This window comes from Gobio gobio (assembly GCF_949357685.1).
Source record: "Gobio gobio genome assembly, chromosome: 17".
Lineage (NCBI taxonomy): Eukaryota > Metazoa > Chordata > Actinopteri > Cypriniformes > Gobionidae > Gobio > Gobio gobio.
In genome coordinates this window covers 51,127,677-51,145,176 of record NC_137110.1, presented here as the reverse complement: position 1 = coordinate 51,145,176, position 17,500 = coordinate 51,127,677, and the positions used below count along the sequence as shown (strand labels likewise).

The 17,500-nt window shown below is 39.3% G+C and overlaps 1 protein-coding gene across 2 annotated transcripts in view; it reads right to left on the bottom strand.

Moving 5' to 3' along the window:
- Window positions 1-17,500, bottom strand: part of arhgap9 (Rho GTPase activating protein 9) — a 99,866-nt gene that overhangs the window by 38,424 nt on the left and 43,942 nt on the right. For both annotated transcript variants that reach the window (XM_079841657.1, XM_079841658.1), the window contains 6 exons: window positions 9,912-10,076; window positions 4,657-4,725; window positions 3,776-3,837; window positions 3,187-3,274; window positions 1,854-1,949; window positions 1,285-1,383 (listed from right to left, as the gene is read on the bottom strand). In XM_079841657.1, coding sequence (XP_079697783.1) covers window positions 1,285-1,383; window positions 1,854-1,949; window positions 3,187-3,274; window positions 3,776-3,837; window positions 4,657-4,725; window positions 9,912-10,076 — 579 coding nt within the window. The remainder of the gene's footprint in view (window positions 1-1,284; window positions 1,384-1,853; window positions 1,950-3,186; window positions 3,275-3,775; window positions 3,838-4,656; window positions 4,726-9,911; window positions 10,077-17,500) is intronic.

The following is a 17,500-nucleotide window of genomic DNA, read 5'->3' as shown; positions in this document are numbered from 1 at the left end:
ATACTCAGACCGGCCCGTCTGGCACCAACAACCATGCCACGCTCAAAATGTCTTAAATCCCCTTTCTTTCCCATTCCGACATTCAGTGTGGAGTTCAGGAGATTGTCTTGACCAGGACCACACCCCTAAATGCACTGAAGACACTGCCATGTGATTGGTTGATTAGATAATTGCATTAATGAGAAATTGAACAGGTGTTCCTAATAATCCTTTAGGTGAGTGTATATATAATTTACACTTTACAAGTGTTGGGGAAAGTTACTTTGAAAAGTAATGCATTACAATATTGCGTTACTCCCTTAAAAAGTAACTAATTGAGTTACTTAGTTACTTTTTAATAAAACTAATGCATTGCGTTATGTTTGCTGTACTTTTTCTCACCTGGGCTGGGCTGGGCTTTTTTATTTTTTTATAACAAAAAAGTTATATTTTAGTTCAAATGTAAAGACCTCCTCATACAAAAATTGAAATAATAAGCCTCAGGCTGAGGTAAAAATGCTCATTCACGCGTGAACAGTCAAACACACCCTCAGCTGCGCTGGCCTTCTGGATAATGGAAGAATACAGTTTTACCAGTAAAAACTAAGATCTAGTAATTTTTGCTCATGGTTTAACTGAATCAGCGAAGGTCAGCAGCACGACATCGGTCAATAGAGGCAGAGTAAATGCATACGAATATTTGTTTTATTTAACATTTAATTAGTGGAGCTTTGCATAGTATTCTGATTTTGCATTTGACAGATTATTTTGTATTCATTTTGAGGAGTACTGAATCTTTAATGTGCAAGTGTGTTGAATACTACAATAACATGTTCACACACACACACACACACACACACGCCTCTGCACTGACTCTTGATTTCTCTCAGCATGAGGACGTGAGACGCGTCAGTCAAACACACGTGAAAAACTAACTCAGGTATTTTGTTGTAGATTTTAAAAGTAATGCGTTACTTTACTAGTTACTTGAAAAGGTAATCGGATTACATTACTCAAGTTACTTGTAATGTGTTTCCAACACTGCACTTTACTATATATTCACATAGAAAATGGATACTTTAAATTACAATAATATTTCACAGTTTTTTTTTCACTGTTAATATTTTTAATTAAATAAACGCAGCCTTGGTGAGCAGAAGAGAAACTTAAAAATATTACCAACTCCAAACGTTTGAAGTGTGTGTGTGTGTGTGTGTGTGTGTGTGTGTGTGTGTGTGTGTGTTTGAGTGAGTGAGGGTGTGTGTCTGTGAGTGTGTGTGTGTGTGTGTGTGTGTGTTCACTCACTAGTCTGTCGATGACGTTCTGGATGGTTCTGTACCATTCTCTGATGAGAGAGTCCGTCTCCGACTGCAGCAAGAATTCATTTCCCGTAATCGTCCTCAGCTAGACACAATCATAAACACACACACACACACACACACACACACACACACACACACACACACACACACACACACACACACACACACACACACACACACACACACACACACACACACACACATATATAAGAAGTGTTGTTCCGTTCAACGTTTTATCACAATTCAAATTTATAACAGAGGAAGTAACTGAGGAAGTAAATGCAAAACTCTACACTGTCATCAGTTCAGACAGTGTGACTGTTTTAACTCCTAAAGTTTCTTTTGAGAAATAAGTGTGTGTGTGTGTGTGTGTGTGTGTGTGTGTGTGTGTGTGTGTGTGTGTGTGTGTGTGTGTGTGTGTGTGTGTGTGTGTGTGTGTGTGTGTGTGTGTGTGTGTGTGTGTGTGTGTGTGTGTGTGTGTGTGTGTGTGTGTGTGTGTGTGAGAGACGACATCGGCTGTAGTGAAACGTCTCCATTTAATCTCTTCCTCACCTTGAAGACGTTTTTCTTGCTGGACAGATCATTGGCCCACTGAAGCTGAGCTCCTCTCAGATCCACACTGCTCTCTGGACGGCTGTGGCCCGGTTTCTGCATGTACACACACACACACACACACATATATAAATACACACACACACACACACACACACACACACACACACACACACACACACACACACATATATAAACACACACACACACACACACACACACACACACACACACACACACACACACACACACAAACACACACACACACACAGATATATACACACACACACAGACACAGATATATACACACACACACACAGACACAGACACACACACAGATATATATATATACACACACACAGACACACACACACACACACACACACACACACAGACTCAGCAATAGTTGACTTTTACATTTTTTCTCAATTGTTTACACACAAATACTGACAAAGACACAATGACCACAACATGTAACTCATTCACCAACCCCCTGAACCAATTCTGCTGAACTACAAGCACAATTCCTGCTTTACACTCAAATTACAGTTCTAAAACACACTTTTTTCAAAACACTACACACAATTCTCTGCTTTTGGCACAATTTTCATGCAGAAAATCTCTTGTTTTCACAAGGAACACACTGCCATTCAAACACACACACTGACTCTTCACATGGGCAAACACCCGTCACACACTTTACAATCCGCAAACAGAGCTTTAGCATCAAAGGGCAACAGGTGAGAAACCCAAGAGAGGATGCAGCATAGGTAAAAAATTTTTTTTTTTACTGTAACTGTACAGTAAATTCTTCTGTTGTTTTGTGTGTAGACCACTGTATGTGCAACTTTGTGTTGGTTTTGTTTTTTTTGTGGGGAAAATAAAATATATTTGTTACCGTGTATTTGTGTGTTCTGAGTATGAAAACAATTTTCTCAAATATTTTACAACACACTTATGTATGTACTGTCTGTTGTAAGTGTAACACTGAACCAAAAAAGGCCTAAGTCATTCTGATGAAAGGAGAAGAAGTGTTTTCCATTGAGCACATCAGTGTTACACTGCTTCTTATAAATGTCTATTCATATGATGGTTTGTGTGTGTCATTTGAAAACAAATTTCCTTTTTGAAAAGAAATAATATTGTTTTGAATGTAAAGTTGCATTTTGCAGGAGAATTGAGGGCTTTTGCCCATTGTGTGTGTGTTTTTGGATTTGTGTGTAGAGTTCTGAGAATATGAGGCATGCTTTCAGAAAATGTGTGTAAACAATCGAGAAAAACTGTAAAACATAAGATATGGAACTGATTCCATGATATTCTCTGTTAGTCTCACCCAACTATCCGGATTCTGGCTTTTAGGGTCTTTGAAGAAGACGAGGCTGTTTCCCACCAGCACCACCCATGAAGGGTTCCAGTTTTTCCTGCAAACACAGAAAACAAACTCAGCTTTTGCTGCAGGTAAGTTGAGCAAATAGTGCAGAGAGACCCCATCTAGGTCAAAAATGCTAGTAATTAAAACACAATACACACATGAAACATCAACATTGGTCAACATTGACCAGCATGATCTATATCTAGCTAGATTTACACTTACCACAAGACAAATTTAGAACAAAAAGTTCACTATTTAACATATATTCTCTTTAAAATCTTCATATCTCTTGCAATTTTGCTTCTCAGATAAATGTGATGAGATGTTAAAACATTTGGAAAACAGGACAGAAATGCTGATGAAGAAGCTGTTTTTTTGCAGCACATGCCAAATTCTGACTGTAATCTAGATCCATCTAAAGCAACTCTGTGTGTGTGTGTGTGTGTGTGTGTGTGTGTGTGTGTGTGTGTGTGTGTGTGTGTGTGTGTGTGTGTGTGTGTGTGTGTGTGTGTGTGCGTGTGTGTGTGTGTGTGGGTGTAGATAAGCTCACCTCAGTTTCCTGCCTCCTTCTGCTATCTTGGTTTTGTTGAGCAGGCCGGCCTTTTCCAGTTCCTGTCACAACACAGTTGGTCAGTGTATCATGATGGATGGATGTATGGGTGGATGGATGGATGTATGGGTGGATGGATGGGTAGATGGATAGATGGAAAGATGGCTGGATGTGTGGATGTATGGGTGGATGGATGGGTAGATGGATAGATGGAAAGATGGCTGGATGTGTGGATGGATGGGTGGATGGATTTGGATGGGTAGATGGATGGATGTATGGGTGGATGGATGGGTAGATGGATAGATGGAAAGATGGCTGGATGTGTGGATGGATGGGTGGATGGATTTAGATGGATTTGTGGTTTTGGATGGATGTGTGGATGGATATGTGGATGGATGGGTGGAAGAATGGATAGATTGATGGGTGGATTTTGATGGGTGAATGGCTGGATGGGTGGATGGATTTAGATGGGTGGATGGATGGGTGAATGGATGGATTTGGATGGATGGATAGATGGATGGGTGGATTTTGATGGGTGAATGGATGGATTTGGATGGATGGATAGATGGATGGGTGGATTTTGATGGGTGAATGGCTGGATGGGTGGATGCATTTAGATGGGTGGATGGATTTAAATGGGTGGATGGATGGGTGGATGGATTTGGATGGATGGGTGGATGGATGGATGGGTGGATGGATTTGAATGTATGGGTGGATGAACGGGTGGATTTGGATGGATGGATGGATGGATGGATGTGTGGATGGATGGATGTGTGGATGGATGGATGGATGTGTGGATGGATGGATGTGTGGATGTGTGGATGGATGGATGTGTGGATGGATGGATGTGTGGATGGATGGATGTGTGGATGGATGCTCACCGGTGTGACACCTTCACTATCTGGTGAGCTGTCAGATGAAGGGGCTTCCACCACCAGCCTATAGTCCGACTGCAGAGGAGAAGAAAGATGGACACTCTTGATACAGCTGATGCTCATTTCCTGAAACTACACCACGACTGCAGAGCTTTATTAAGCTCAGATATTCAGCTCAGATTTTCAGATCAGATATTCAGCTATAGATGTGTCTTTTGATGGAATTAATTTTTTTTGCATGCATATAAATGACAAATATATAAAGTAGAGTTGGTTTTGCTGGTGACAGATTCGTTTAGGAGGCTCTTAAAGAGTAAAAGGACTTGAATGTGAGGAGACTCTCTCTCAGCTCTACAGTGATTAGTCACATCCTTCAGCTCATGCCACAGCTGAGCAGCTCTACTGAAGATGATCTGTGTGGAACTGAAAGATGTTTGGGTGGTGTTTTCATGCCTTGCCCGCCTCCTTGGCTATTTCCATGGCTAGTGTTCAGTTTAAAAATCTACATTCATATTTGCTTTAGATAAAAACTCTACATGGATTCAGGATTTACTCTGTTAAATATTTCTTCTAAAGTGTTTGCCGTGTTTGAACTTAAATCATAAGACATACTGAACTATGAAATGACATGTGGATGGATGGATGAATAGACGGATGGATAGACAGGTGGATGAATGGATGAATGGGTGAATGAATGGGTGAATGGATAGATAGACCGGTGGATGAATGGATGTATAGACGGATGGATAGACAGGTGGATGGATGTATGAATGAATGAATGAATGAATGAATGAATGGATGAATGGGTGAATGAATGGGTGAATGGATAGATAGACCGGTGGATGAATGGATGTATAGACGGATGGATAGACAGGTGGATGGATGTATGAATGAATGAATGAATGAATGAATGAATGAATGGGTGAATGGATAGATAGACGGATGGGTAGACAGGTGGATGAATGGATGAATGAATGAATGAATGAATGAATGAATGGGTGAATGGATAGATAGACGGATGGATAGACAGGTGGATGAATGGATGGATAGACGGATGGATAGACAGGTGGATGAATGGATAGATAGACGGATGGATAGACAGGTGGATGAATGGATGGATAGACGGATGGATAGACAGGTGGATGAATGGATGGATAGATGGATGGGTAGACAGGTGGATGAATGGATAGATAAATTGATAGATAGATAGACGGGTGGGTAGACAGGTAGATGAATGCATTGATGGATGGAAAGATAGACGGATGGGTAGACAGGTGGATGAATAGATGGATGAATTGATAGATAGACGGATGATAGACAGGTGGATAGACAGGTGGATGAATGGATGGATGAATGGATAGATAGATAGATGGATAGATGGTGGGTAGACAGGTGGATGAATGGATGGATGAATGGATAGATAGACGGATGGATAGACAAGTGGATGAATGGATGGATAGACGGATGGGTAGACAGGTGGATGAATAGATGGAAGAATTGATAGATAGACGGATGATAGACAGATGGATAGACAGGTGGATGAATGGATGGATGAATGGATAGATAGATAGATAGATGGATAGATGGTAGGTAGACAGGTGGATGAATGGATGGATGAATGGATAGATAGACGGATGGATAGACAGGTGGATAGATATATGGATGGATATATGGATGGATAGACAGGATAGATAGATAGATAGATAGATAGATAGATAGATAGATAGATAGATAGATAGATAGATAGATAGATAGATAGATAGATAGATAGATAGATAGATAGATAGATAGATAGATAGATAGATAGATAGATAGATAGATAGATGGTGGCTGGACAGGTGGATTAATGGATGGATGAATGGATAGATAGATGGATGGGTAGACAGGTGGATGAATGGATAGATAGACGGATGGGTAGACAGGTGGATGAATGGATGGATGAATGGATAGATAGACGGATGGATAGACAGGTGGAAAGATATATGGATGGATAGACAGGTGGATGAATGAATGGATAGATAGATTGATAGATAGACAGGTGGGAAGACAGGTGGATGAATGGAAGATGAATGGATAGATAGACGGATGGGTAGACAGGTGGATGGATGAATGGATAGATAGATGGATGGGTAGAAAGGTGGATGAATGGATAGATAGACGGATGGGTAGACAGGTGGATGGATGGATGGATGGATGGATGGATGGATGAATGAATGAATGGATAGATAGATTGATAGATAGACGGGTGGGTAGACAGGTGGGTAAATGGATGGATGAATGGATGGATAGATAGACAGATGGGTAGACAGGTGGATGAATGGATGGATGAATGGATAGATAGACAGATGGATAGACAGGTGGATGAAAGAATGGATAAATAGACAGATGGGTAGACAGGTGGATGAATGGATGGATGAATGGATAGATAGACAGATGGACAGACAGGTGGAAAGATATATGGATGGATAGACAGGTGGATGAATGAATGGATAGATAGATTGATAGATAGACAGGTGGGAAGACAGGTGGATGAATGGAAGATGAATGGATAGATAGACGGATGGGTAGACAGGTGGATGGATGAATGGATAGATAGATGGATGGGTAGAAAGGTGGATGAATGGATAGATAGACGGATGGGTAGACAGGTGGATGGATGGATGGATGGATGGATGGATGGATGAATGAATGAATGGGTAGATAGATTGATAGATAGACGGGTGGGTAGACAGGTGGGTAAATGGATGGATGAATGGATGGATAGATAGACAGATGGGTAGACAGGTGGATGAATGGATGGATGAATGGATAGATAGACGGATGGATAGACAGGTGGAAAGATATATGGATGGATAGACAGGTGGATGAATGAATGGATAGATAGATTGATAGATAGACAGGTGGGAAGACAGGTGGATGAATGGAAGATGAATGGATAGATAGACGGATGGGTAGACAGGTGGATGGATGAATGGATAGATAGATGGATGGGTAGAAAGGTGGATGAATGGATAGATAGACGGATGGGTAGACAGGTGGATGGATGGATGGATGGATGGATGGATGGATGGATGGATGGATGGATGAATGAATGAATGGATAGATAGATTGATAGATAGACGGGTGGGTAGACAGGTGGGTAAATGGATGGATGAATGGATGGATAGATAGACAGATGGGTAGACAGGTGGATGAATGGATGGATGAATGGATAGATAGACAGATGGATAGACAGGTGGATGAAAGAATGGATAAATAGACAGATGGGTAGACAGGTGGATGGATGGATGGATGGATGGATGAATGGATAGATAGATGGATGGGTAGACAGGTGGATGAATGGATAGATAGACGGATTGATAGACAGGTGGATAGATATATGGATGGATAGACAGGTGGATGAATGAATGGATAGATAGATTGATAGATAGACGGATGGGTAGACAGGTGGATGAATGGATGGATGAATGGATAGATAGACAGATGGATAGACAGGTGGATAGATATATGGATGGATAGACAGGTGGATGAATGAATGGATAGATAGATTGATAGATAGACAGGTGGATGAATGGAAGATGAATGATAGATAGACGGATGGGTAGACAGGTGGAATAATGGATGGATAGATAGACGGATGGGTAGACAGGTGGATGAATAGATGGATGAATGGATAGATAGATGGATGGGTAGAAAGGTGGATGAATGGATGGATGGATGGATGGATGGATGGATGGATGAATGGATAGATAGACGGTGGTAGACAGGTGGATGGATGGATGGATGGATGGATGGATGGATGGATGAATGGATAGATAGACAGATGGGTAGACAGGTGGATGAAGGGATGGATGAATGGATAGATAGACAGATGGATAGACAGGTAGATGAAAGAATGGATAGATAGACAGATGGGTAGACAGGTGGATGGATGAATGGATAGATAGACAGATGATAGACAGGTGGATGAATGGATGGATAAATGGATAGATAGATAGACGGGTGGGTAGACAGGTGGATGAATGGATGGATGAATGGATAGATAGATGGATGGGTAGACAGGTGGATGAATGGATGGATAGATAGACGGATGGGTAGACAGGTGGATGAATGGATAGATAGATAGATTAATAGATAGATAGACGGGTGGGTAGACAGGTAGATGAATGCATTGATGAATGGAAAGATAGACGGATGGGTAGACAGGTGGATGGATGGATGGATGAATGGATAGATAGACGGATGGATGAATGGATAGATAGACGGATGGGTGGATGAATGGATAGATAGACGGATGGGTAGACAGGTGGATGAATGGATGGATGAATGGATAGATAGATAAACGGATGGGTAGACAGGTGGATGAATGGATGGATGAATGGATAGATAGACGGATGGGTAGACAGGTGGATGAATGGATGGATGAATGGATAGATAAACGGATGGGTAGACAGGTGGGTGGATGGATGGATGAATTGATAGATATACAGATGGATCGACAGGTGGATGAATGAATGGATAGATAGACGGAAGGATAGACAGGTGTATGAATTAATAGATAGATAGACGGATGTGTAGACCGGTGGATGAATGGATGGATGAATGGATAGATTGATAGATAGATAGACGGGTGGGTAGACAGGTGGATGATTGGATGGATGAATGGATAGATAGACGGATAGGTAGATAGGTGGAAGAATGGATGGATGGTTGGATACATAGACGGATGGATAGACAGGTGGATGAATGAATGGATAGATAGACGGATGGGTAGACAGGTGGATGAATGAATGGATAGATAGACGGATGGATAGACAGGTGGATGAATGGATGGATAGATGGATGGGTAGACAGGTGGTTGAATGGATAGATAGACAGATGGGTAGACAGGTGGATGAATGGATAGATAGATAGATGGGTCTACAGGTGGATGAATGGATGGATGAATGGATAGATGGATGAATGGATAGATAGACAGATGGGTAGACAGGTGGATGGATGAATGGATAGATAGACAGATGGATAGACAGGTGGATGAAAGAATGGATAGATAGATGGATGAATGGACAGGTGGATGAATGGATGGATGAATGGATAGATAGACAGGTGGATGAATGAATGGATAGATAGACGGATGGGTAGACAGGTGGATGAATGGATGGATGAATGGATAGATAGACGGATGGATAGACAGGTGGATGAATGGATAGACAGATGGATAGATAGACACTAGTGTGTGAGACTGATGGCGTGACTCTTACCTTTCCGTTTGCAGATGTTCTCTGAGCCTGTGTCTGCAGGAACATGGAGTAGGAGTGGCTCATGTGTGCCACGCCCCCTGATAAGGCGGAGTCCATGCGCCGCGAATCCTCAAAGACGGCGGAGGCGGAGCTAAGCGCATCAGACGACGACGCCCGCTGCATACTCTGCCAAAGAGACTCATCAGGTTAGAGTCCGTCCCATCACACACACACACACACACACACACACACACACACACACACACACACACACACACACACACACACACACACACACTGAGTCCCATCACACTCAGGGCTGTCCTTTACAGTGATGTGCAGCTCATCTAATTATCCTCCCAGCTCTCAATTAGCAAACTCGCTTACAGCAGCCGCGCTCAAAAGCAGCTTATCAGACAGACTGACCCCCCACTGACCCGGGGCCACACGCTCACACTCCTCCATATGCTGAGGATTATTCTGGGATCACACACACACGGCCCAAAACCATCCGCAAGACACAAACTCAAGCAGACAGAAAGAAAGAGGGAATGCCTCCTTTTATATTTCACCTCTTTCTGTCTCGTCCAGTCAAACTTTAAATGACCTGAGCGATCTATGAGTGGGACACGTTTTAGAAAACATGAAGAGAAACGAGTGTGTGTGTCCATCACGCCTGTGTTTACTGAACTCTGACTGAGGCATCGGACGGACACACACACACACACACACACACACACACACACACACACGCTAGAGAAATACCACAAAGAAAATATACACAACATCTGAGAAGTGGCAGAACATTCTGACAGGTCATATTTTGGAAGGATTGTTACATCACTAAATTATTAAAACTACTACTTGTTTTGAATAAATATATCATAAATACTTTGTTAATGTAAACGTATAAAATACTGTTGTGTTGGTTGTTTTTGATAGAGCCAGAAAAAGAGAATTCTTCATTATTATTTCTTTATTTTACAAATACGTGAAATTTGAACATGAATTTACAAAAAAGTAAAAAAAATAAAATGTAAATAAAAATAAAGAGATAGATAGATGGACAGATAGATGGATAGATAGATAGATGGACAGATAGATGGATAGATAGATAGATGGACAGATAGATGGATAGATAGATAGATGGACAGATAGATGGATAGATAGATGGATAGATAGATGGATAGATAGATGGATAGATAGATAGATGGACAGATAGATAGATGGATAGATAGATGGACAGATAGATGGATAGATAGATAGATGGACAGATAGATGGATAGATAGATAGATGGACAGATAGATGGATAGATAGATAGATGGACAGATAGATGGATAGATAGATAGATGGACAGATAGATGGATAGATAGATGGATAGATAGATAGATGGACAGATAGATGGATAGATAGATGGATAGATAGATAGATGGACAGATAGATGGACAGATAGATGGATAGATAGATAGATGGACAGATAGATGGATAGATAGATAGATGGACGGATAGATGGATAGATAGATAGATGGACAGATAGATGGATAGATAGATAGATGGACAGATAGATGGATAGATAGATGGATAGATAGATAGATAGATGGACAGATAGATGGATAGATAGATAGATGGACAGATAGATGGTTAGATAGATGGATAGATAGATAGATGGACAGATAGATGGATAGATAGATAGATGGACAGATAGATGGATAGATAGATGGATAGACAGATAGATGGATAGATAGATGGATAGATAGATAGATGGACAGATAGATGGATAGATAGATAGATGGACAGATAGATGGATAGATAGATGGACAGATAGATGGATAGATAGATGGATAGATAGATAGATGGACAGATAGATGGATAGATAGATGGATAGATAGACAGACAGATAGATGGATAGATAGATGGACAGATAGATGGATAGATAGATGGATAGATAGATGGACAGATAGATGGATAGATAGATGGATAGATAGATGGACAGATAGATGGATAGATAGATGGATAGATAGATAGATAGATAGATAGATAGATAGATAGATAGATAGATAGATAGATAGATAGATAGATAGATAGATAGATAGATAGATAGATAGATAGATAGATAGATAGATAGATAGATAGATAGATAGATAGATAGATAGATAGATAGATAGATAGATAGATAGATAGACAGACAGATAGATGGATAGATAGATGGACAGATAGATGGATAGATAGATGGATAGATAGATAGATGGACAGATAGATGGATAGATAGATGGATAGATAGATGGATAGATAGATAGATGGACAGATAGATGGATAGATAGATGGACAGATAGATGGATAGATAGATGGACAGATAGATGGATAGATAGATGGATAGATAGATAGACAGACAGATAGATGGATAGATAGATAGATAGATAGATGGACAGACAGACAGACAGATAGATGGATAGATAGATAGATAGATAGATGGACAGAGAGATGGATAGATAGACAGACAGATAGATGGACAGATAGACAGACAGATAGATGGATAGATAGATGGACAGATAGATGGACAGATAGATGGATAGATAGATGGACAGATAGATGGACAGATAGATGGATAGATAGATGGATAGATAGACAGACAGATAGATGGATAGATAGATGGACAGATAGACAGACAGATAGATGGATAGATAGATAGACAGATAGATGGACAGATAGATGGATAGATAGACAGACAGATAGATGGACAGATAGATGGATAGATGGATAGATAGATGAACAGATAGATGGACAGATAGATGGATAGATAGATGGATAGATAGATGGATAGATAGACAGACAGATAGATGGATAGATAGATGGACAGATAGACAGACAGATAGATGGATAGATAGATGGATAGATAGATGGATAGATAGATGGATAGATAGATAGACAGACAGATAGATGGATAGATAGATAGATAGATAGATAGATAGATGGATAGATAGATGGATAGATAGATGGATAGATAGACAGACAGATAGATGGATAGATAGATGGACAGATAGACAGATAGATGGATAGATAGATGGACAGATAGATGGATAGATAGATGGATAGATAGATAGACAGACAGATAGATGGATAGATAGATAGATAGATAGATAGATAGATAGATAGATAGATAGATAGATAGATAGATAGATAGATGGACAGATAGATGGATAGATAGATGGATAGATAGATAGATGGACAGATAGATGGATAGATAGATGGACAGATAGATGGATAGATAGATGGATAGATAGATAGATGGACAGATAGATGGACAGATAGATGGATAGATAGATGGATAGATAGATAGATGGACAGATAGATAGATAGATAGATAGATAGATAGATAGATAGATAGATAGATAGATAGATAGATAGACAGACAGACAGACAGACAGACAGACAGACAGACAGACAGACAGACAGACAGACAGACAGACAGACAGACAGACAGACAGACAGACAGATAGATAGATAGATAGATAGATAGATAGATAGATAGATAGATAGATAGATAGATAGATAGATAGATAGATAGATAGATAGATAGATAGATGGATAGATAGATGGATGGATAGATAGATGGACAGATAGATGGATAGATAGATGGACAGATAGATGGATAGATAGATGGATAGATAGATAGACAGACAGATAGATGGATAGATAGATAGATAGATAGATAGATAGATGGACAGATAGATGGATAGATAGATGGATAGATAGATAGATGGACAGAGAGATGGATAGATAGACAGACAGATAGATGGACAGATAGACAGACAGATAGATGGATAGATAGATGGACAGATAGATGGACAGATAGATGGATAGGTAGATGGATAGATAGATGGACAGATAGATGGATAGATAGATGGATAGATAGATGGACAGATAGATGGATAGATAGATGGATAGATAGATAGATGGACAGATAGATGGACAGATAGATGGATAGATAGATGGATAGATAGATAGATGGACAGATAGATAGATAGATAGATAGATAGATAGATAGATAGATAGATAGATAGATAGATAGATAGATAGATAGATAGATAGATAGATAGATAGATAGATAGATAGATAGATAGATAGATAGATAGATAGATAGATAGATAGATAGATAGATGGATAGATAGATGGACAGATAGATGGATAGATAGATGGATAGATAGATAGATGGACAGATAGATGGATAGATAGATGGATAGATAGATAGATGGACAGATAGATGGATAGATAGATGGACAGATAGATGGATAGATAGATGGACAGATAGATGGATAGATAGATGGATAGATAGATAGACAGACAGATAGATGGATAGATAGATAGATAGATAGATGGACAGATAGATGGATAGATAGATGGATAGATAGATAGATGGACAGAGAGATGGATAGATAGACAGACAGATAGATGGACAGATAGACAGACAGATAGATGGATAGATAGATGGACATATAGATGGATAGATAGATGGATAGATAGATGGACAGATAGATGGATAGATAGATGGATAGATAGATGGATAGATAGACAGACAGATAGATGGATAGATAGATGGACAGATAGACAGACAGATAGATGGATAGATAGATAGACAGATAGATGGACAGATAGATGGATAGATAGACAGACAGATAGATGGACAGATAGATGGATAGATGGATAGATAGATGAACAGATAGATGGACAGATAGACAGACAGATAGATGGATAGATAGATAGACAGATAGATGGACAGATAGATGGATAGATAGACAGACAGATAGATGGACAGATAGATGGATAGATAGATAGATAGATAGATAGATAGATAGATAGATAGATAGATAGATAGATAGATAGATAGATAGATAGATAGATAGATAGATAGATAGATAGATAGATAGATAGATAGATGGATAGATAGATGGACAGATAGATGGACAGATAGATGGATAGACAGACAGACAGATAGATGGACAGATAGATGGACAGATAGATGGATAGATAGACAGACAGATAGACGGACAGATAGATGGATAGATAGATGAACAGATAGATGGATAGATAGATGGATAGATAGACGGACAGATAGATGGACAGATAGATGGATAGACAGACAGACAGATAGATGGACAGATAGATGGATAGATAGATGGATAGATAGATAGACAGACAGATAGATGGATAGATAGATAGATAGATAGATAGATAGATGGACAGATAGATGGATAGATAGATGGATAGATAGATAGATGGACAGAGAGATGGATAGATAGACAGACAGATAGATGGACAGATAGACAGACAGATAGATGGATAGATAGATGGACAGATAGATGGACAGATAGATGGATAGATAGATGGATAGATAGATGGACAGATAGATGGATAGATAGATGGATAGATAGATGGACAGATAGATGGATAGATAGATGGATAGATAGATAGATGGACAGATAGATGGACAGATAGATGGATAGATAGATGGATAGATAGATAGATGGACAGATAGATAGATAGATAGATAGATAGATAGATAGATAGATAGATAGATAGATAGATAGATAGATAGATAGATAGATAGATAGATAGATAGATAGATAGATAGATAGATAGATAGATAGATAGATAGACAGACAGATAGATGGATAGATAGATGGACAGATAGATGGATAGATAGATGGATAGATAGATAGATGGACAGATAGATGGATAGATAGATGGATAGATAGATAGATGGACAGATAGATGGATAGATAGATGGACAGATAGATGGATAGATAGATGGACAGATAGATGGATAGATAGATGGATAGATAGATAGACAGACAGATAGATGGATAGATAGATAGATAGATAGATGGACAGATAGATGGATAGATAGATGGATAGATAGATAGATGGACAGAGAGATGGATAGATAGACCGACAGATAGATGGACAGATAGACAGACAGATAGATGGATAGATAGATGGACATATAGATGGATAGATAGATGGATAGATAGATGGACAGATAGATGGATAGATAGATGGATAGATAGATGGATAGATAGACAGACAGATAGATGGATAGATAGATGGACAGATAGACAGACAGATAGATGGATAGATAGATAGACAGATAGATGGACAGATAGATGGATAGATAGACAGACAGATAGATGGACAGATAGATGGATAGATGGATAGATAGATGAACAGATAGATGGACAGATAGACAGACAGATAGATGGATAGATAGATAGACAGATAGATGGACAGATAGATGGATAGATAGACAGACAGATAGATGGACAGATAGATGGATAGATAGATAGATAGATAGATAGATAGATAGATAGATAGATAGATAGATAGATAGATAGATAGATAGATAGATAGATAGATAGATAGATAGATAGATAGATAGATAGATAGATGGATAGATAGATGGACAGATAGATGGACAGATAGATGGATAGACAGACAGACAGATAGATGGACAGATAGATGGATAGATAGACAGACAGATAGATGGACAGATAGATGGATAGATAGATGAACAGATAGATGGATAGATAGATGGATAGATAGACGGACAGATAGATGGACAGATAGATGGATAGACAGACAGACAGATAGATGGATAGATAGATGGACAGATAGATGGATAGATAGATGGATAGATAGATAGACAGACAGATAGATGGATAGATAGATAGATAGATAGATAGATGGACAGATAGATGGATAGATAGATGGATAGATAGATAGATGGACAGATAGATGGATAGATAGATGGATAGATAGATAGATGGACAGATAGATGGACAGATAGATGGATAGATAGATGGATAGATAGATAGATGGACAGATAGATAGATAGATAGATAGATAGATAGATAGATAGACAGACAGACAGACAGACAGACAGACAGACAGACAGACAGACAGACAGACAGACAGACAGACAGACAGACAGACAGACAGACAGATAGATAGATAGATAGATAGGTAGATAGATAGATAGATAGATAGATAGATAGATAGATAGATAGATAGACAGACAGACAGACAGACAGACAGACAGACAGACAGACAGACAGACAGATAGATAGATAGATAGATAGATAGATAGATAGATAGATAGATAGATAGATAGATAGATAGATAGATAGATAGATAGATAGATGGACAGATAGATGGATAGATAGATGGATGGATAGATAGATGGACAGATAGATGGATAGATAGATGGACAGATAGATGGATAGATAGATGGACAGATAGATGGATAGATAGATGGATAGATAGATAGACAGACAGATAGATGGATAGATAGATAGATAGATAGATGGACAGATAGATGGATAGATAGATGGATAGATAGATAGATGGACAGAGAGATGGATAGATAGACAGACAGATAGATGGACAGATAGACAGACAGATAGATGGATAGATAGATGGACAGATAGATGGACAGATAGATGGATAGATAGATGGATAGATAGATGGACAGATAGATGGATAGATAGATGGATAGATAGATGGACAGATAGATGGATAGATAGATGGATAGATAGATAGATGGACAGATAGATGG